Here is a 21015-nt window from a genome sequence, read left to right as displayed (position 1 = left end):
TGAAAGAGTGAAGAAGGATAGGAGGTAGATTCCTCTGTAAGGAGAAAGGAAGGAGAGGAAATTACCTTTTTGGGAAGTATAGCGATCTACTCTACCACCACAGTACTTAGTACTAGCAGTACTTAGTACTAGTAAGTTAATAGTACTAGAACTAGCAGATGATCATGGTTGACCGTTTTGACTTTTAAGGTTTAAGGGTTAAATAAACTCCAGGGTCTAACTAGTTACCTAGTTAGAGCATAGAGCTATTATTCAAGGCAATTCAGTTCAACTCTAGCTTAGGCTACAGTACTTTGTTAACTTCCATCCGGTTAACTCCACCCTTCAAAATTGGCCCCAGTTTTCTGGTCCAGTTGGCTTGGAGCTTTGCTGGCTCCAGCTGGCCCCTGCACCGACACGGTCAACCCGACTCCGCCGATCATGATGTTATTTGCCCTCCGGACCCTTTCCCCTTCCCCTGCTTTCCTTTTTCCTACCCCGGTTTTTTTTTTCCTTATTTTCCTCTCCTTCCTCTCTCAAAGCCCCAAAAACCCCCCGAGCTCCCTCTTGGACTCGGCCCTCATTGCCATTCATTGGTGTTAGATCGGTTTTTCCTCGTTGAGTCATCCGGAATGCTCTGAGCGATAACCCGACTGCGCAGCCCACACCAATTTCTCCCAATCAACAATGCCCTCCTCCAGATCCGATACTCGGAAAACGCCACAACTAGGCAGCGATGACCTAGTTCCCTTTGATCATGTCGCCGCAGGACAGTAAGTGTTCTCCCTCCTGCCCAAAGGTTCCTTTCCCTCGTGGGCTTCCCTGCGCAGAGCGCGTCGGGGCGCATTTCTGCAGGTGGTCGCGTGGGGGGTGGATCAAAGGGGGACACGAGCATATTCTGACCCCATGGGCTTCGGAATGTCGCTGACAATCATGCGCTACTCTTTAGCGACGGGGTCCGATGTACCCTGTCCGGCTCACTGATCGCCAAACCTTGTACGCGACAGGAAGTCGAATTCTACGAATCGAGCGCTCTCCACCCGGGTTTCCAGGAGTTTATGCCCTTGTTCATCGGTTCTCTCTCATCTGCCGAGCAACAGCAACCGCTGGCGATTGCTGCCGCTCAACAGTCCGGGGCGGTTTTTCTGCCTGCACTCGGAGACGCGACTACGACGACCCCCGCCCAGGAGGCACCAACTTCACAAACAAGCAATGTGCCCTGCGAAGAAGAGCCTGCCAAACCGGCGGAATCTGCATGGGTGCCATCCGGTGGGAAGAAGCTAGACACGGGACTGTCTATTGTGCTTGAAAATGTCGCTTCTGGGTTTCGGCGACCAAACGTCTTGGACGTCAAGCTCGGCGCGCGACTCTGGGCGGATGATGCGCCACCCGCGAAGCGCAACAAACTGGATGCTGTGGCTAAAGAGACGACCAGCTCAAGCTTGGGCTACCGCATTGCTGGAATGAAAGTATGGACGGGCAGGAACGGCGATGCGGATGAAGGCTCCCTCACGGATCCCTATGCCACCAAACACGAAGGCAAAGAGGGTGCAAAGGGCGAGGTGATTGAGAAGGACGGCTATCGTCGTTACGACAAGTGGTACGGGCGATCTTTCACAGACGAGAGCGTCAAACAGGGATTCGAGACCTTTCTCGCCGGCGCCAAGGCGGGCAAGGTTGACCGTTCGAGGATGATTGCCCAGCGGCTTGTGGAGGAATTACGAAATGTACAACAAGTACTCGAGTCCGAGGAGAGTCGGATGTATTCCTCGAGTGTGTTGATTGTCTATGAAGGTGATCCGGAGGCAATGGAACATGCTCTAGAGGAGGAAAAGAAGATCCCCGATCCGAGGGATCAAGACGGTGACGAAGAAGACGATGAGGACGACGAAGTGGAATTTGAGATCGCCGAGGAATCTCTTGAGCTCGTTGATGTTCAATTAGGGGACGGGCTTCCCCAAAAAGCCATCAATATCAGCATCGACCCGTCAACGGCACAATTCCCGGCCCTTGGGGACGAGGACGAGGACGAGGAAGATGCCCCCAAGGTCCATGACCTCCGTCTGATTGACTTTGCCCATGCTACATGGACGCCAGGCGCGGGCCCAGATGAGAATGTTCTCATGGGTATCCGAAGTCTGATCAAAATCTTCCAGGAACTGGCTGCATGAGCCAGGAACCGGAATAGATCCATCTCTATGGTCATTACCATTGTGAGCCTCAAGGTAGTTGCTGGCAACTACCCAGGCTGAGTTTCTTCCATGTCATGGCTCTCTAGTCAGGCCACACTTCATAGTCACGATTCAGCCTGAATTAGCCTGCTCAATGCATTTACAACCTTTCATATCTTAACTGCGAATATCATCCTTTCCTGGTAACGTCCTGTAAATATTCACAATAAATAGCCCGATCTGGTTTAATATAGATCGTCAATTATCAATAATTTGGCACCTATTTGACTTGTAATGCAGTATATCCATCAACTCTATGATGCCCAGGTACGCCCGCAGCCCCGGGGCTGCCACATACAAATGCTGACTCAGCCACCAAACGCCGGCCCATCCACTTTTCAACTTCCCCGAACGAAAGCTTCAGAAAGTCGCAAGCCATCATGTTTCCCACGCGCGCCCTGCTAGGCCGCTCGGTCTGGAAAGGTAAGCTCCTACGCTACTCCCAGGCACAATCTTGCCATCAATTGGAAAAAGAACTGTCGCTAACAAGCCATCACAGGCCCCAACATCGTCCCGTACGTGAAATCCGCCTTGAAGCCAAGCACAAACCCCTACGCCCCAGTCTCTCTGTCTGAGAAAGCTATTTACCACAAGCATGGAAATACTGATTACCTTGGATTCTAGTCTCCCCCTTCCACGGACGTTCCCTCCCCCCGCCAACACGCCGCCAATCCGGACGCAGAAGCGCGCCGCAACTATTCTGCCCAACTTCGTCGGTCTGCGCTTCGCCGTGCACAACGGCAAGACCTATCAGGAGATTCAGATCACCGAGGAGATGGTTGGTCGGAAACTTGGGGAATACGTTGCGTATGTGAATCGTTTCTATGCGGATCGCTGGATCACCGGGATGAATGGAGGGATGGATGCTAATACTGTGATGTTACGACAGGACTCGCAAGCGTTTCACCTATAAGCAGTCTAAGAACAAATAGTCGGATCATGTGAATGCGTTTTCGATACGGACTGGATTGGACTGGGGGGTTGTATCTTCGTTGATATCGTTCAATCCGGTTGGGGTGTCCTCGACTTGTTCCCTTTGCGATTATCTCTCCGGCAGATACCTGTCTTCTACATCCTGGTCCTCGATCCGTGGGCGATCTGGGATGGGGTTGCGGATAGGTCTGCGGATACCCTGGAGAGGTGAGGTAGTCGAGGATATGCCCCGTGCTTCTGTTGAAGCATTTATAACCCCCGTTTGATTTGGCCCTGTTGCCGTGTACAGATACATTAGTGGTTTTCCCTTGTGACATTAGCTACGTGTGGGATGGAGTTAGCCATGGAATTTATTTCAATATCATTCATAACTAGTCTTCGACAATACTCAAGTCACTTCTCGCCTAGACTGCAAGTGGTATGGTTGAATGGGGAGACGGTCGTCCATGGCACTCGATCAACCCCATGCCTACTTTGAAAAAACCATGCAAGAACAAAAAGATCGTAATGGAAACTTCCATTCTTTGGAGAAAAAAAATACTCCCTCCCAACCCATTTGGATATGTGCACAAGAGCCTCTTGTATCTGTCATGGTACGCCCAGCGCCAAAAGCCCAACTCCAAAAAGAAAATTGTCGAAAATACCCATAAAAACCAAGGTCATCGAGCATTCAAGCTCAGTACTTCCAATCCCCATCCAAATTATCACCGATAGAATTCTCCCCGCTTCACGGTAACTCCATATTCGGAAACAGCCATGCCCAAATCCTCCATGGTAAGCACAGTCCGTCCTTGACCCGAACCGCCAGAGCCACCACCACCAAAGCCAGGACGCTGGATACCAAGATGGGTATTGCCCTTATTACCCTTAGCACCGTCGCCACCGGCAACACCACCAGGCGCGGCGCCTGCACCGGCCGGACCACCCACGGCGGTGGTCAAACTGCCCATGGGATTATTGGCGGAGGAGCTGTTCGAGGCCCGGATACGAGCAAACTGATATGAGTCGGCAGCAATATCAGAAACAAACTTTTGAGTTGCGAGGGCGAGAAGGCGGGCGAGGTGAGGGGGTGTTTGGTTGGGACCCGTGCCGGGAGGTGGTAAGCCGGCGAGAGTGAGGTAATGTGCGGTGACAGCGTCGGGGATCTGGAAGATTCAGTTAGCTCTGTGTTTTCATCGACCATCGAAGCGGGTTTAGATCTCTTTAGTATGTTTGCGATTATCATATCCCTCCCAAGCCGAGGCTGTAGGAGTGAAGGTGGCGCAAACAGCTTGTTTGACGTGATAAAAAGAAGCAAAAAAAAAGAGGTCAAAGAGACGAAACCCAGGGATCACGTACAATCGGCGCATATTCATCCATTTTTCCCAGGAACTCGCGCAAGCTCGTCTCTTTCTTGCTAGGCTGGGACGACTCGGCGAGCTGATCAACCTCCGTCGCAAGTGCGCCGGCGCCGCTCTCATCGGCACCCGCGCCAGATTGTTCAGCGCTCATATCGATATCCTGCTCGATGGAGGCGTCCAAATCTGGCTCGGGCTTGATAACCGTATCTGTCGTTTGTGTAGATGTCTGTGGTTGTGTAGAGGGTGGAGGGATTGAAGATTGTTGGTCTTGTGAGCCGTTCGCGTTTGCGGGTTGCTGAGAGGTGGAAGGTTGAGGTTCGGTCATGTTGGGCAAGTCATTAAAAGGCACGGCTTTATTACTATTCTGCCGAGATTCGTTGGTCTGAAAATGGATTGGGCTGCAGGTAAGTGTGACAAGGAAGGTCCAATCACTGCGGTTTTGGGGGGGAAGGAGGATTGAATTGGTCGGATTATCGAGGGGAGAGGTCAAGCTCTTGGGAGCCAGTCACACGCGGAGGTTTCGGTGCACGGACCACACTGGCATGACAGTTGTATACTTCTGGAATGATGGGAGTTATGAACTCGGTTGAATCATATATCTTGCTACTAAATGGCTCATTACAATCCATCGCATCTTGACATTCATACAGAAAATTTCATTTCAGCTATGTACTCATACAGTTGCGAGGAAAATCCTCCGTAATCAGATCGTGCTTTTGGAACTCAGCCATCCCCATATTTGCAAATTCCATAGTACAAACCCTGGACTCCGAGCAGAATGGCGCAAAGAAACATCAGAAGAATAGGCAAAGCAAATCCGGCTAAACTCCGTCCATGTAAAACAAAAAAAAAAAGTGCTATGAGACAAGAATGTATGGTCAACCGCACGTACGGAGTAGACGTCTTCGTATCTACTGTCCCAGTTGCATGTGGGGATCAATGTGGTGGTCCTGAGTGGGTGGAGGGTGCTGCTGGGGGTATTGGCTGCCATGGACCTCCTGGCTCAGAGTCTGCATGAGATTCTGCTCAGCGGTCTGGTCAAACATGGACTGGGCGTTGGCATCCGGAGGCAAGCTGGGCGAAGCAGACATCTCATGACCTCCAACGGGCGATGCGTGAGCCCCAGCCAGGGCCATCATGCCCTTGATACCCTCAACGTGAGCCTTGTCCTCCTCGCCTTGCTTCTTCTGTCGCTCACGGGCCTCACGCTTGGCAGCTTGGGCAGGAGCCCGAGTCTTGAGCTCGCCAGTAACAAACTTGAGATAGTAGGGCACCTCGATCCCGCTCTTCAAAAAGAAAAGCTTCAGGTTGCGAGCCTTGTCCTTGAGTTGGACCTGATTGCGGTCCTTCAAAGCTTCGCTGATGGTTCCTCCGGGGCCGAACATGGCCAAGATCTGGCTCCAATGGGGACCTTTCACGCGGTCCAGACCCGCCATCAAGGCATTTTCTTCCTCGGTGGTCCAAGGGCGGCGCTGACTGGGCAGGCCAGTTTTCCGACTAGTGGGGGAGGACTTTGCAGATGCCGCCATGCGAGCTCTCTCATAGAGAACTTGAGTGGGTTGGGATTGAGAATAGTGGGGGATCCCGGGCATGTATCCATGATTACCAGGTGACATCCCATTGGCACGCGCCTGCATGACCTGTGCGGCATTAGGATTGTACTGCTGAAAATTGGCCTGCAGTGGACTCTGCTGGAACGACAAGCCCCCATGGGGCTGTTGGTATCCTCCCGGTGGGGTAGGGCTATGATGATACTGCTGCTGTTGGGGAGGAGCCTGTCCAGTTTGCTGCGCGGCAGTATATCCGTGAAGATACTGGTTATCACCCTGAGGAGTATGCTGAGGCTGGGCCTGAGGTTGAGGCTGAGGAGGTTGTTGGTGTTGGTGTTGTTGTGGTTGCTGCTGCTGCTGCTGGTGGGTTGGCAGAGCCGGGGGCTGGGAAGGTGATGGGCTTGCCTGAGATTGAGGCTGAGGCTGTTGATGTTGATGTTGCATCTGCGATTGTTGTTGGGAGCGTCGAAGGCCATGGCCCTGGAGAGCAATCTGGGCAGCACGAGCAGCACGGGCGACCAGATCACCGTGCATATTGCGGTCTACGGGGACCTCGACCGGCTGATTGACAGGGAATTGACTCTGATGGGTAGTGCTTGGAGTCTCCTGTGCATCGCCATTGGAGCTGGAAGGCTGACGACCCTTGACAGGCTTCTTTCCCTAGGAAAACCATTAGCAACGGTGCCAAATTTGAGCCGGGGTGGTGCAAAACGAACCTGTTGGGTATTGATCGCGTCAAAGTTCTTCGCAATGTAAGAACTCAGATCCCGGAGGAAATCCTCCCAGTGATACTTGTCCGGGAGTGCCTTTAAGGCTTCCTCGTTGTTAATGTCATTGAGGAGAATGTCCCGACGAGAGGTAAGACGATTGACAAAATCAGTTTCACTGGGTGCCAGTTGACGAGTACCGGGGCGTCTTGCTAGCAATCGCTGCTCCATATCATCTGGGAACAGTTCGTACAAAAGCTGGGTGCGAGTGCGCGTCTTGGTGTTCATGGCAGCGATGAATGCCTGGGTCTTCAGCTCGAGGTACAAAGCGGCCTGAACCTTCAACAAACGGCCACCTTCTGGGACGAAGACGTCCAAAAAATGCTCATTCAACTCCGCGAACCCAATTTCCTGAGAACCAAAGATGCTTGACACAAAGGATGCCAGGTTCGCCTTGCGAATAACATCCAATTGGGACGAATCGGTGACCTCGATATCAGTAGGTTGGAGGAAAGAGCGCTTAATGGTGTAGACTCTTTTCGTGTGATCAAACAAAGAGCGCATGGTGGCATAAGCCTGGCCATTTTCGGAGTCGGGTTCGGACACCATCGCAGTGAGGTCTTGGTAGCTATTCTTCGACAGGAAGGAGAGGATTTGGGTAGACTAGAAGAATTTCAAGGTCAGAACAGAAAATGATAAACATGATACAGGTCGCGCATACCAGATTGTCCAAGATAGGCAGACTCTGAATCTTCAAATGAGAGTTGGCCTTGAGATTCAAAAACGCGTAGCCCTTGGCACCCGGGAAGTCTCCGGATGGAGGGATTTCCTGGGGGCCCATCGCGACAGTTTCCTCCTGGCGGTCGGTATGGTCAAGAATGTCTGTGATCATCGAATTCACGTCGGGGTTGGAGGTAGAAGTCGAGTGTTGAACGACCGCGGAAGTTGCCGAGAGATCCGATCCGAGGTTCTCATCAGTACCGTTTGTCGGTGGCAGATCATTGGCATTGCTCTCAGCCAGAGCATTTGCAAGCTCTTCTTCAATCTTATGGCCCGGGCCATGCTGGTCAGAGCCAGGGAATTGAGGATCGATCGAGATCTCCTCGTCGGGGGCGGCAGCGTCCGTCCGGCGCTTTTTCGCAGCAGGAGGAGAGCCATGCTCATCCTCGTCGAGTAGATGGGCAGGCTTTTCATCTACCGCAGTTATAATTAAGCCATGTTAGTAGCTACTTCAGCAAGTTTGAGAGTATTGCCGAGTCTTGGCTTTCGTTGCGAAGCTTGTTGCGGGTCGCTGCTGGCCGCGGCAACAAGACAGAACGACAGGACCGGATTTGCGAAAACTCACCAAAGGGACTTCCATCGTCGGGGAAAGAAGGAAGAGCAGAGGCCTCGTCAAAAGACGGGCGCTCATCTCGAGATTCGGCCATCTAGGGCGCAAGATGGAGGGTCGAGCTGGCCTGTCAACTTCCAAGAGCAGAAATGAGGGCTTAGGGGTAGGGCGCAAGTGTAGGGCTTTGCTGGAGGTGAGAGAATTAGCCCCGGCTGGAGGATTTTTCTGCCGAGGGGCCTTGGCCGTGATTGGTCAGGATAGAGCACCGCCTTTCTTCGAACCAGCATCAAGATCGCATCAAAGACCGATTGCCTACGATTGTTGGGATTTTAAGACATTGTTTGTGAGACTAGCATATCTCAGACTTACCAAGGAGGCTCTCTAAGGTGTTTCAACGCTTTATGTTCTTGTAGCCTCAATTGGCCTTGACTCAAACTCCTGCGGGGCTCCACGGCGACCGTTTTTGCTGCCTGAGGCCAACATATCTTTCCCCAGTTTCCCCTTCCCGCTTTGGGCAGATCACCAAGTACAGACTTGAAGTATATATTCGCCAGGGGGAAATCACTAGATCGACTTTAGGATTACGACAGATAGTGGGTCAGACATAGTATAATATTACCGACGTGGTAGTAGTTGTACCCAGCCCTTTAAACCATCGCGACAGAAGCATAGCATATACATATATTGTGCGCGTCATCGACCTTCTGATTTCTGGAATTGCCCCTCTCAATGCGTGTAACCTCCCAGATACGTTTGGGACGTAGAGACGGGAGTGACCCTGAAAAAAACGATCTACCATAAAAAATGGATCGACGTTCTCTCAAAGTACGACGGTTTTGTTGAATGGTAATCCTTAGCTTGAGAGACCAGAGTTACCTAACCCAGCGTAGACGCCTCAGCTTCCACCCCTGCTCGTCTTTGACAAGCTAGATCTAATTATGGGCGAGTAATAACTCTCATAGAGGAGCTCAAAACTTGACGACCGGTTATAAGCTTGGGATATCCATGGATTGTCTCAAGGTTGTGACCTGTCTTCCAGCTTGTTCGCCGGTGGATCCGAGCCCTAGCAACTCTTAAGTTTAAACCGGCTATCATTGCCATACATTTCATACGAGTCCTGCTCTTCTCTAGCATGACAGGTTTCCGAAAGCAGCCATTTCTCTGGGTAGATTCCCTGGCATCCCTGAATTCAGTGAACATGCGCCAGGGGTCTGGCCCATGTATTGGACCTACTCTAGGATCCAGAATTGGAGCCCATGAGTCCCCTTTAATTGCGACCTGCCCCTCCGAATCTTCCGTAGCTTGTATTGCTCGTCAAAATAGCCTGCTGTTCTTGAAGGGGCTCTATAGGGCACATTTCAATCAGTCCTCGCTCGGAGCTTTACGAGCTTCGATATCTCATACGCCGTCATGCTCAATCGCCGCTATCTCGCCTTGATCCCGCTCTGGCTACAGGCTTCCCTGCCTGTAACAGCCCAGGAGTATACGGAGAAAGTCTGGGGAGTGTTTGCGTACACTATACATGGAGATAGTACCCCCAATGTTCTAGCAGAGGCTCGCCCCAGATTCCTATCAGACTATGGAGCGAATCAGCTTGCGGCCGCCGGGGCAGCCTTTCGTGACCGCTACTTGTCGTCTGGTGGAAGCATCAATGTCTCCGATTCCGCGATTCAATACATCTCTGCAAGTGTTCTAGACTCGAAGGATGTCAGTATATTCTCGACGACGGACCAATTCGTCATTGCATCGACGCAAGCGTTCATGCAAGGTCTATACCCGCCACTTGGGCAATCGGGAATGGCTCCCTCGGATACCGGGGGCAATAGCTCTTCTGACGTGTCCCCACTTGACGGATACCAGTATCCTCAGATTGTTACGCTCGGGAATGGTGATCCGCAGTCTGTCATGGTGGCAGGGCAAGCGGATTGTAGCATGCATCAAGTGGCCGAATCCGAGTACCGAACCGGGGACTATGCACGGGAGATCACAGAAATAACGGATGCATTCTACGTGAGGCTCTGGCATGAAGTTCTATCTGGAGTCTATGCCGAATCATCGGCTACCTACAGTAATGCGGTCGATATCTCCGACTACATCGAGTACGAGGTGGTGCACAACAGCACTGTCCAAACTCAACTTACCGAGGACGAGATCAGACAGGCACGCTGGTGGGCCGACCACTATACCTACGCGACGAATGGTCAGAGTGATTCCAGCAGCCAATCGACAATTAGTGCCGCCAATCCTATTGCAGGCCAAACCTTGGCAACCAGCATTCTGCGAGCCTTTGATCTGAACATCGAGGAATTCGGGACGGGACAGAAGATGACCCTCTTGTTCGGCGGTGATGAGCCCGCTGTAGCCCTAGCGTCCTTGCTGGGTTTAGCGTCAGAGCAACGGCCCAACTTCTATTCCCGTCCAGTTCGCGGCGCCTCGTTGGTCTTTGAGCTGTATAGCTATGAGGCTGACGAAGTGTATCCGACGTACCCGGGCATTGACAACTTGTATGTGCGTTTCTTTATGCACAATGGCACCAACGACACCGATTTTACGTCGTATCCAATGCTTGGATACGGCCCCAGCCACGAATACATCCCATACTCGGATTTCCGGTCTGAGGTAGAAACGTTTGCCGTACAGTCAACGCAAGAGTGGTGTCTCCGGTGCAATTCGGCAGCTGTCTTCTGCACGGGGGTCTTGGATAACAGTGGATCCAACTCCTCCAAGAAGAAGAAAGGAATGGCTCCAGCCGTGGCTGGTGTAATTGGGGCTGTGGTAACTCTCGCGGTTATCGGGTTGCTCGCCGCCTTGGGATTCTTCATCTGGAGTAGGCGCAAGCGTCAGGGTAACCACAAACCAAGCCTTGGAGGGTTCAAGGGAACTGGCAAGCTTGCGAGTGACACTGATGTCACGTTCAGAAGCCCTATGTGGGACGCTTCCAAGTCTGCACATGCGGAGCAGAACGATGACATCGCTGGCGGTGTTGTCGTGCGTGGACACGAGAGATTGGGTAGCTGGGAGATGGGCCAGCAGAAGAAGGAGATTGACGATGTCGAGTCGGCGAGTCACCGTCACATGTCGACTCTCGAGGATGAAAACGAAGACGAATGGCGCATCCATAGCGGCCTTCAACCTGTGAAGATCCGGGAGAGTGTCTGATATCTTGCTGGTAGCAATTGATAAGAGGGCGAATAATCAATTTGTTTTCTCACTCATTCCTTGTCCTTGATAGATCTCATAGGGTAATTGCCCTTATTCTAGAGGTCCCCGTCCAGATTCGATAGGAGGTATCGTGCCTGCTGGATTTATGGCACAGGAAGGTCCGAGATCCTGCCGAAAAGCTTCGACTTCCTGCCCACCAGCTTCGCCTTCCCATCTCCCGTCATTCCGTCATTCTGTCACTCCTCTTTTTCCATTTCCATTTCTTTTCCTTTTTCCCATCGTCCTTTCCGTCAGATACATCTCGACATTGCCGAGAGCTTTCTCATCTCCTCCAAGCCCTTCGTCCTTTCGTTTCGGTAAGTTCTCCATCGTCCGCTCATCAAGATGAAGTACACCATTCCAACGCTGATGGCTTTGAGCCAGGTAACGGACGTTGTCTGTAACTGGACTCCCAACGCTCGAGACTGTGAGTATTTCATTGCCCCGCACCTAGACGCGAGAAGAACGCGAAGAAGAGCGCGTCTTTCTTGTCCCCTGTCATCATATTTTCTCCCCGTTCAACCACGGTCATCAGTTGGGCCTTGCAGAGAGTGTTCCTGTACTCTGTACTTGCTCGTTGAGCATGGACGGAGTCTTAACACAGCTCTAAAGGCCCGACCGATGCGTTTCACGAGTTCAGATGGTCCATTCCTCTGATGCTCGGGTTTTCAATCATCCATCCTGGACTGGGAACCATGCATCCATTTCGAAACAAAATGTTGTTGTTCCAGGACCTCCTCTGGTGTATTTCACACACCTCATGCATTGTGTTCACATTATCGAAAACACCTTCAGAGATGCTAACATTGTATGTAGGCAATCTGCTTCATCCCGATCTGAGCAAGAGACCGATACTCAGGGAGAATTGTCCAAACATTGCCGCTGTCAGCTCGGCTGTAGCCCAACAGACAGGCAAAGACGGTCGCTCCAAATCCAAGTCGCACTGTCGACCAAGAACGACCATACATACACCTTCGAAGATCTCTTCCACGCCGATGGATGCGGGCTTTGCTCGCTTTTTGCAAGAACATTCTTCACCCACTCACCAGCGAGTCACAGCTGGAGGTCGTATTGTCCCAATGGTCCCTCAGTACCAAGTCACAGCTGGAGCTCAGATCATCCCACTGGTGACTCCAGCAAACCATCCGAGGCCTGGCGAGAAGCATGGCAAAGCCAAAATTCCTGGAAAGGTTCCAGAGATCAAGGTAACCGACTATGGTGAGGCACACGATGCACACGATGCACTTGCAGATGTAATGGCAAACGCACCTGATGCACCTAAAAATGCACCTGTACCCGCTGGTCTATTACCTGCATTCAAACCTGCTTGTGCACCTGCTTGTGCACCTGCTCGTGCACCTGCCCCTGCTCCTGCACCCGCTGCATCATCTTGGAATCCCGAGGCTCCTGCTTTTGTACCCCGTCGCCGTGAGATCCCCCCTATGTAGCTCGCATCAACGCCGAGCGCGATCAGAGAGCAAAGAACAAGGTTTGGGAGAACATCCGTGCGGAGGCGGCCCAAGTACCTTGGTACTGGGTTGATATTTGGCCACCTTTTGCTCGGTCCAATATGCAGGAAGGCGACTTTGAAAACTTCTTGGTGGTCCAAATGCAGCTCGCAAAGCAATTCATCGTATGGCCTGTTCAAGCGTACGACCTACCGCAAGACTATCTCTGGCATGGGAATCCAGCTCTGGGTTTCCGGCCAAACCAGCCCATCCCCGTTGTCTTCTATGGGGCTTGTCTTCGTCGTCCGGAAGATATTGGCCCCAATGGCATGTATTGGGCTCTCCTCAGGATGATCTTCCGTGTGACCAACGAGGGTTATCCTCAAGCCCAACACGACTATTTCATCAATCTGGGCCATCTGGTACGGCTTGTCAAGTGGCCGGAAGATTCATATGAGATTTTCATCTTGCTTCACGCCACGGAATGGCTCAGGTACCATTGCCAATTGTTCGACAATCTGATTGCGACGGTGGACTATCGCCGGGCGTCTCTGCCAGGTCCCGATCCCGGCCTCACAGCTGAGCGGGTGTTGTACGTGAACAAGAGGGCCTCTGTGACGGGAGCCATCAAACAGCTTGAGGAGGCGTTGGAAATCGTCCGCTTTTACATGAACCGCCACCCGATCTGGTGTAGCGTGATTGGGGCGGCCTTGCTTTGTCGTATGCGCGAGGATGTTGGTCATGTGCGTAGGGACGTTGGTCGTCTGCACGAGGCGGCACATCACGTTCCTGCCCGTTACGACAAGAGTGACGTGCCATCTGAGGTGGATGACTGTCAGCAGGACGAAGAGGACGTGGCGTCTAGCGACGACGAAGCTCTGGGACATGCGGAGCATTTGGAGTTCGCAGACTCTAGCGACATTTCGGCACTGGGAGATGGCCCCGCCGGCACCATCAGCCAGGCGGAAGACTCGGTGGTGATCTGCACTGAACCTGGCCCCCTCATCAACAGCGGGTCCTCTCAGTCTTCACTGACTGACAGCCAGCCTGCTCGGGGACCAGGTGAGGATGGCCTGGAGGCCGGTGGTGGTGGCGAATCCTCGTCGCAGCTGGTACTGGTCGATACAAAGGGCAAGCAGCTTGTCGTCCCCGGATACTTGAGGTAAGAATGAGAATAGCTTCCAAATAGTTTGAAGAGAAAGCTAATGAGATTTGATAGGGAGTTGATCGCTGAGCGCGAGGCTTTTTTCGCCCAGCAGAAGGCCGAGGGCTCGGAGGCAGTCTCAAACTGTCTCAACAAGTTGGTGCTCACCCCGACCAAGACCACGGCGGCCGTGAGCCGCAGCCATGCCCATGCCGACAAGGGCAAATTGTCGGATGTCGAGACGACGCTGGCCCGGATGCGGGCTTGAATTGGGGGGTTGTGGTCTGGGGGAGTTTCGAGTAATGATTGTATGATTAGCAGCCCCGACCAAATATGAAAGCCCCCGATTCCCAATTTGTTGTGTAACTACTGATTGTGGTTGCAATGGTTTCTGGTTGTCGTAGTTGAACGCGATCCTTCCGAGATCGATAAGGTTGGCTTGTCACGTGGATCCAATGGGATGGCTTCCACAGGTTCTCACTAAACGGATAACCGGCGGAGTCCAACCAAGTCCCGAATACTAGTGTCTGTACTGCTGCACCAATGGAAATCAAACTAGGGATTTCCGAGTATTGAAAATGGGCGAGACTGCTGCCACCCCCGGGGATTTCCCGCGCGTACCCCCTCGATCTCTGCCTGACGGGCTAAATCTTGCTTAGCCCGTCATGAGCATTAGTATAAGGTCTTTTGAGATATCTTTCCGGATAACCCACATACTATCTCTCGATCTAACTAGGTAACTAGGTATAACCAATCAGACGATTTTGAACTTTAGTCTAGATTCTGAACCTACCGTAAAACTCCACTAACTATATAGTCTCTTACGTGTTATTATCTCAGGCAGAGACCTAAGGAGGGGGTGCGCGCGTGAAATCTACGGGGTGCAGTCTCGCCCTTGGAAATCCGCCACCGTTCCTGAAAAATCTAGAGCCGGGAGTTTCTTGGGTCGAGTGACATTTCCTATAGATGGGAGTAAACTTGCAGTCCTACACTTATAGTTGAGACCCTGCCTATACTTATTCTGTGCCCCAAAGCAGAACACATCAATCTCCTATGCTATTTTTGATAGTCCTCCCATCGCTTTCTTCCTTACTATTATTATAATTATTCGCAGTAGTCTTGATAGTCGCTCTGATAGTTCTTGGAGTAACGAGAAATGCGACCTATCGGGGCCGCCCTGACTAAGCGTGGCCTCCTCGCCCTTCTCCACTCGCCGGTCCGACTCCCCTTCGTCTCCCTTCGCTCTTCTCCAACCTGGCCTGGATATTCCCGAAACAAAAAAGCCCCCGCCTCTCTTTTTTTCGTTGGATTTTTCGACGATGCAGATACTTCAATAAACACTGCTATCGTCATCTTTGTCTTTCACTTCTTTCTGGGTGGATAGCCCTCGTTTGTTGAATCCTGATTGCTTGCTAATCACTCCTCATCCCCTCCCCGCGGTTCCCAACTCCATCGATATCACTGGGCCTTACACGCCCCGCCACCGCCTTCGCCTTTCTTTGCGCAACTGTCTTCCCCCTAAAGGAAGCCAATTCTTCTCCGCGTAGAAGAATTCACTCGCCAATTCAACTCTCTCAATCTCTTCAGACATGACGCAGCTCTTTGCGTCCAGTCCGTCGGCCATGACAAATACCGAGAAGCGTGGCAATTTCCCCAGCTTGTCGTTGCCGTCCCGAAAACACTCCAACGATTCAGGCCACCTACCCACGAAGATCAAGAACTTTTTCCGGATCAACAGCTCCAGCAGTCACTCCTCGTCCCATGGCGGGAGCCCGGTTAGCAATGACCGTGAGCGCGAGAAGGACAACTCCGCGAAGAATGAAAAGACCCCCTTCCGACAATCTCGATTCCTCCCCACGATCGGTCGTAACCGTTCCACAACTGTTGCAAGTGAAGGCAACCCTCTAGACGATGGTGTCTCTCCGACCGCCTCTGCCAACCCTTACTTTGCCCACCAGGGCCAGCCTGCATTGCGACATCGGAATGACGGGTCCGTTCCCTCATCTCCTCCCGATACCCCCGAGTTGCAGGTCACCGGGGTCTCTGCTGTGGAACAGGCCACGACTGTCAATAAGGAGGAGCTTGCTCGAAAACTCCGCCGTGTGGCATCGGCTCCCAATGCCCAAGGTCTATTCTCCAACGGGCAGGGTGGCGGTCGTCCCCAGACCGCTGAAATGGGTAAAGAGCCTCTTGTGGAGGTTCCTGGCCCCGATGGGTCGGTGGGTCTAGCAAGCTCTGTGACTGAAAAAGACTCCGCGCTTTCAGTGCCTTCGATTGGTATTGGCAACAATGTCGATAGCAGTAATGCCTCCTTCCGTCGCACATATAGCTCCAATTCGATCAAGGTTCGCAACGTGGAAGTTGGCCCTGCCAGCTTTGACAAGATCAAGTTGATTGGTAAAGGTGATGTGGGTAAGGTTTACTTGGTTCGCGAGAAGAAGTCAAGTCGTCTCTATGCCATGAAGGGTGAGTTTACCATGCCTGTGGTTCAATTGCAAGATACTGACTTGGCTATCAGTCCTGAGTAAGAAGGAAATGATTAAGCGTAACAAGATCAAGCGCGCTCTGGCCGAGCAGGAAATTTTGGCCACCAGCAACCACCCATTCATCGTTACTCTTTACCACTCCTTCCAGTCTGAGGACTACCTGTACCTGTGCATGGAATACTGCAGTGGTGGTGAATTCTTCCGAAGTACGTACTCGCTTTACCAAACTCTGGTTACTGGCTCCCGCTAATTGCTCACTAATTACAGCATTGCAAACCCGACCAGGGAAATGCATTTCTGAGGATGCTGCCCGCTTCTATGCTGCCGAAGTGACTGCTGCTTTGGAGTACCTTCACCTGATGGGCTTCATCTACCGAGACCTCAAACCAGAGAGTATGTATTCCAGCAGATCGCAATTGAACCACTTGTCGCGGTGGATAGAGCATTAACGTACCATCGCTAGATATTCTTCTTCACCAATCTGGTCATATCATGCTCTCGGACTTTGATTTGTCTAAGCAGTCTGGACCTGGTGGTGCTCCGACTATGATTCCCGGGCGAAGTGGGGGTACCTCCATGGCAGCCCTCCCGACTATTGATACCAAGTCTTGCATTGCCGATTTCCGTACCAACTCGTTCGTAGGAACCGAGGAGTACATCGCCCCCGAGGTGATTAAGGGATGCGGTCACACCAGTGCGGTCGATTGGTGGACGCTTGGTATCCTGATCTACGAGATGCTTCACGGAACTACCCCGTTCAAGGGCAAGAACCGCAATGCAACTTTTGCTAGCATCTTGCGGGATGAGGTGTCATTCCCGGAGCACTCTGGTGCTCAGCAGACTTCCAACATGTGCAAGTCTTTGATTCGCAAGCTTTTGATCAAGGACGAAACGAAACGCCTTGGAGCTCGTGCAGGCGCATCGGATGTCAAGACTCATCCCTTCTTCCGGACGACCCAGTGGGCGCTCATCCGCCACATGAAGCCGCCCATGATCCCCCACCAGGGTCGTGCGGGCACCGACACTGTGAACTTCCGCAATGTCAAGGAGAGCGCCAGTGTGGATATTGGTGGCACCAACCCGAACAAGATGAAGGGGGTTCCAATGGACTCCGGGCTGGCCACCCCCAATGGCGAATTGAACGATCCTTTCGAGGAGTTCAACAGCGTCACTCTCCACCACGAGGGCGATCACTAAAACTGTGCTTTTCTCAGCTCTGCCCAACTTGTATTTTTGTTAACTTCCTCCTTTTCTTCTTCCGTTCCTCTCCCTATATACGAGGGAGGCAGCCGCTTGGGCATCGGCTCGTTGACGACTATGATGCATTGACGACTGCATTTCGATTGTTTTTTTTTTCTCAACACTCCATCACAATCCGCACACCTGGTGTACGGAAAGTTTCAAGGCCTCTTGTACCAAATTTTTGTATGCTTCTGCTCGATACAGGTTATTGCGTTTTGACTTGGTCATCTCATGCTTGCATTTTGCATTCTCCATCATTCGCTGAAGGCCTTGAATCACCCCTCGAGTTCATTGCACGAGTGCTTTCTTCTTCTTTGCGTGTATCACTCCTTACGCCACGATCCACAATGCGCGCTTCTTGTTACTCGTTCGTGCGATATACATTCGGTTCATTTCCTCTTCTTTGCAGCGGGCGGCGTTCATGGTTCTTCTGTCTTGTGTGCTTTGGGGGCTTTTGGCACTTTCTGAATTCATTGGCTCTTCAAACATTCCTCTTTTGCAACTAACCAGTGTTTGTCATTCATGTTTCTTTTGGTTCATGGCGCGGTACTATCTACTTAACGAAGCTCGGTTCCATTTTGATCTTTGTATGCTGTGTATGCTCCAGGCTTTACGCTTGTTAATACGCCGAGCCCGGCACTATTTCCAAACAAAGGCGAATTGGGAGTATAGTATATTCCTCGAAACTTGTTATCGTTTCATCCCAATAAATTGAAGTATAGTCAAGTCAATGGCGCATCGTACAGAACGTAGTTCCTTAGTCGTCATAGAAGTGGGACACTTCCGCCCAAAAAAACATGCGCCCCGCCAAATCACAAACCACCGCGTTCAACTCCGCACTTCCCCTCGGCTTCTCTACCACCTCCAGCAATTCCTAAGCCAAGTCCCACAATATGTCCGCCTTCGCAGCCTCGGATGACCCCGATGCCCTCGACTACTCTTACATGGAGCCCGACCATACGACCAGCACCCCTCCCATCGGCCCCCCATCGCAATCAATGAGCGCCGACCCCGAAACCTCCCACGCCCGCAGCCGCTCCAACAATCCCTTACTAGGCGATGACAACCCACTCGTCTCCGAGCTGGAGCAGGAAGTGCTAGACGAGTATTCTCGATTACTCCGGAACGTGAACCAGGTTAGTCGGCTGGATTCGTGACCCACGCTTCGCGCAGCAAAAAAAAAAAACACCCCAACCTTATCACGACGCGTCTTTTCAACCAGAGACTAATTTACCCTGCTACATGTCTAGCTCTCCGAGAAGATTGGCGATCTTGCTGGATCCCCCGCCTCAATGACCCTTGATGGTATGCGTTTGCTTGAGCGGAAAACTGCGACTGTATGCACGTTGCTCAAGGCTAGTGTGTATAGCATTGTGTTGCAGCAGCAGATCTGGAATGAGAGTGAGGAACAGCAGCAGCAGCAGCAGAATGAGCAAGAGCAGCAGTTCCAGGATCAGGAGTATCAGCACGGTGGGGGTTATGAGGGGGGAGGGTGATGTGACCTTCCAGTGATTGTTCCTAGGGTCATGATGATGAGTTTCCTTCTGCTTCTGTGTTCTGCTGAGGCCTTGAAATTGGCCCGAGGTTTCTTTAGTTTTCTTTTTTGTTTGATACATATACCCATGTTTATTGCGTTTTTATGGATTGGCGCGATATTGAAGATTTAGGGTGGGACTGGTGTTGGGAGAATGATAGAAATTCGGGGTTCAAGGATTATGTTCCAACATCTACTGTTGAGCCTGTGGCCCTTACTATATTGCCTTGTCAAGATGGCTACCTTTGTAAAGTATTTTCTACATAGGACAAGCTAAATGCTTGATTGATGAGAGAATTGTTTGATTGATCCTTTTGAAAGATGAGGATAGGAGTACAGATACAAATACATGCAAAAGACACAATGAGAAGAGAAAGGAAAAAAGACACCCATTATATACACGCCGAGAGAAAATGCACGGCTCGATCAGTTGTCAAGACACACGTCTAGACCTTGCCAGCGTAGTAGACCTTGCGCACGTCGACCATCTTGCGGCCACGAGCACGGGCAACTTCCTCGGGATCACGCTGGCTCATGAGTGCCTCGTAGGCAGCCTTAACAGTGTTCATCTTGTTGCGAGAGCGGCTGACTCGTGCAGCAAGGTCGTGGATACCGGCGGCACGGCACATTTCGTAGATCAGGTACTGGACACGGAGACCGAAGCCTAGCATTTTGTTAGTGTTGAGTCGGATAGACAACAGAGGTGACTCAAACATACCTGGAGGACGGTGCATCAACTGCAACTCCACAGCTCCAACCTTGCCGCTCACATCACCAAAGATGGTCCGGTTCTCATATCGGGGAATTGGCTGCATGTTGCGGATGGCGCGGTACTGGGACTGGGTCTTCGCATCGGCGGCTTCGTCGGACTTGCCCTCGCCAATACCCAACAGACCATTACCGTTACCAGCGATAGACAGACGGTACGCACGACGGACCTTACCCAGACGAGTCTGGTTCACGACCGAGTGGGAAACCAGAGTCTTCAGGCGGAAGTCGCGAATCTGATTGGCAGTATAACCCGTGGCGAGGAGCAAGCTCTTCAGAGCATCGGTCATCTCCTCAGCCTGCAGGGAACGTTCCTTCTCGCCCTTCTCAGCGGCAGTCTTCCGCTCCTCCACACGGGGCTCGTCAATGGTCTCTCCAGGGCCGAAGAGATCGGGAACGAGAGCACTGTGAGGGTTCAGCTCGTTCTCCTCCTTGCCATGTGTCAAGCGCAGCTCGTCCGCAAACCGAACAAAGTCTGCAGCCGTCGCATCCTCCGGCATCTCCGCGAAGAAACGGCCAAAGTCCTTGACAAAGTCATCCTCGCTCTTGAGCTTGAAATTATAGTCCGAGTTCGACTCGGGGGCGCGCACGTTTCGGTCGATACCGGGCTCAATGACGGAAAAGTCATCAACGTAGTTGAATTTCAAAGGGTCGTCACGTTCGTTCAACTGCGCAGCCAGATCCTTGGGGTCAATGGCAGCCTCGCCGGCCTTGACGGCTTCCAACTGGGCGGCCGAGTACTCCTTGGCCAGGTGGGCCTTCTCCTCCTCCGTGTATGGCTTGAAGTCCTCTGGCTTAGGCCCCGATAGACTGGAAGCCTCGGGAGCCTTGATATTTGGGAACTTGGGTTTCCGGTTCGTCAACTGCGCTGGCGATGGGTGGAATTGGCGACGAGGCACTCGCGTGCTTTGCGTGGCAGCACGGGAGAAGCTGCAGAACAGGCATCTTGCTGGCCTGGCAAGACTCATTGTGAAAGAGAAATTGGCTCGTTGACCAGCAGTTCTGCTAGCCACGAGCTCTGCAAAGAAAGGAACGAAATCAACAAACTGACGAGCACAACGACGCTGGCGAAGAAACGGGCGGAGGTCAACTTTCGGGAGGAATTTCTTGCTCGCCGGGCGG

General features: G+C 52.1%; 9 protein-coding genes across 9 annotated transcripts; 6 read left to right on the top strand and 3 right to left on the bottom strand.

Annotated features, from left to right (window-relative positions):
* Nucleotides 1-666: 666 nt before the first annotated feature.
* On the top strand, nt 667-2150 carry N7496_006998 (inositol polyphosphate multikinase; the record flags this gene model as incomplete). The annotated part of the gene is made up of 2 exons (XM_056699927.1): nt 667-752; nt 929-2150. 2 exons carry the CDS (start codon nt 667-669, stop codon nt 2148-2150), a joined length of 1308 nt encoding a protein of 435 aa, XP_056555340.1.
* Nucleotides 2151-2590: 440 nt separating this feature from the next.
* Nucleotides 2591-3142, top strand: N7496_006997 (mitochondrial 37S ribosomal protein uS19m; the record flags this gene model as incomplete). The annotated part of the gene is made up of 4 exons (XM_056699926.1): nt 2591-2633; nt 2710-2725; nt 2835-3017; nt 3100-3142. The coding sequence occupies 4 exons, from the start codon at nt 2591-2593 to the stop codon at nt 3140-3142; spliced, it is 285 nt and encodes a 94-aa protein (XP_056555339.1).
* Nucleotides 3143-3847: 705 nt separating this feature from the next.
* Nucleotides 3848-4808, bottom strand: N7496_006996 (putative TFIID and and SAGA complex TAF10 subunit; the record flags this gene model as incomplete). The annotated part of the gene is made up of 2 exons (XM_056699925.1): nt 3848-4288; nt 4482-4808. The coding sequence occupies 2 exons, from the start codon at nt 4806-4808 to the stop codon at nt 3848-3850; spliced, it is 768 nt and encodes a 255-aa protein (XP_056555338.1).
* A 586-nt stretch (nt 4809-5394) lies between these two features.
* Nucleotides 5395-8167, bottom strand: N7496_006995 (uncharacterized protein; the record flags this gene model as incomplete). The annotated part of the gene is made up of 4 exons (XM_056699924.1): nt 5395-6693; nt 6750-7403; nt 7462-7934; nt 8086-8167. 4 exons carry the CDS (start codon nt 8165-8167, stop codon nt 5395-5397), a joined length of 2508 nt encoding a protein of 835 aa, XP_056555337.1.
* Nucleotides 8168-9480: 1313 nt separating this feature from the next.
* N7496_006994 (uncharacterized protein) lies at nt 9481-11229 on the top strand (the record flags this gene model as incomplete). The annotated part of the gene is made up of 1 exon (XM_056699923.1): nt 9481-11229. One exon carries the CDS (start codon nt 9481-9483, stop codon nt 11227-11229), a length of 1749 nt encoding a protein of 582 aa, XP_056555336.1.
* A 1037-nt stretch (nt 11230-12266) lies between these two features.
* On the top strand, nt 12267-14131 carry N7496_006993 (uncharacterized protein; the record flags this gene model as incomplete). The annotated part of the gene is made up of 3 exons (XM_056699922.1): nt 12267-12699; nt 12720-13881; nt 13939-14131. 3 exons carry the CDS (start codon nt 12267-12269, stop codon nt 14129-14131), a joined length of 1788 nt encoding a protein of 595 aa, XP_056555335.1.
* Nucleotides 14132-15452: 1321 nt separating this feature from the next.
* N7496_006992 (putative serine/threonine protein kinase (Nrc-2)) lies at nt 15453-17546 on the top strand (the record flags this gene model as incomplete). Its single annotated transcript, XM_056699921.1, has 4 exons — nt 15453-16329; nt 16382-16555; nt 16617-16742; nt 16813-17546. 4 exons carry the CDS (start codon nt 15453-15455, stop codon nt 17544-17546), a joined length of 1911 nt encoding a protein of 636 aa, XP_056555334.1.
* A 938-nt stretch (nt 17547-18484) lies between these two features.
* Nucleotides 18485-19087, top strand: N7496_006991 (DASH complex subunit DAD3 family protein; the record flags this gene model as incomplete). The annotated part of the gene is made up of 2 exons (XM_056699920.1): nt 18485-18727; nt 18842-19087. The coding sequence occupies 2 exons, from the start codon at nt 18485-18487 to the stop codon at nt 19085-19087; spliced, it is 489 nt and encodes a 162-aa protein (XP_056555333.1).
* Nucleotides 19088-19571: 484 nt separating this feature from the next.
* On the bottom strand, nt 19572-20861 carry N7496_006990 (mitochondrial 37S ribosomal protein uS5m; the record flags this gene model as incomplete). The annotated part of the gene is made up of 2 exons (XM_056699919.1): nt 19572-19789; nt 19844-20861. 2 exons carry the CDS (start codon nt 20859-20861, stop codon nt 19572-19574), a joined length of 1236 nt encoding a protein of 411 aa, XP_056555332.1.
* Nucleotides 20862-21015: the final 154 nt, after the last annotated feature.

This window comes from Penicillium cataractarum, assembly GCF_028827025.1.
Source record: "Penicillium cataractarum strain IBT 29864 chromosome Unknown utg000005l, whole genome shotgun sequence".
Taxonomy (NCBI): Eukaryota; Fungi; Ascomycota; class Eurotiomycetes; order Eurotiales; family Aspergillaceae; genus Penicillium; species Penicillium cataractarum.
Note: the sequence above shows the minus strand (reverse complement) of the source record. Positions and strands in the feature narration are given on the sequence as shown.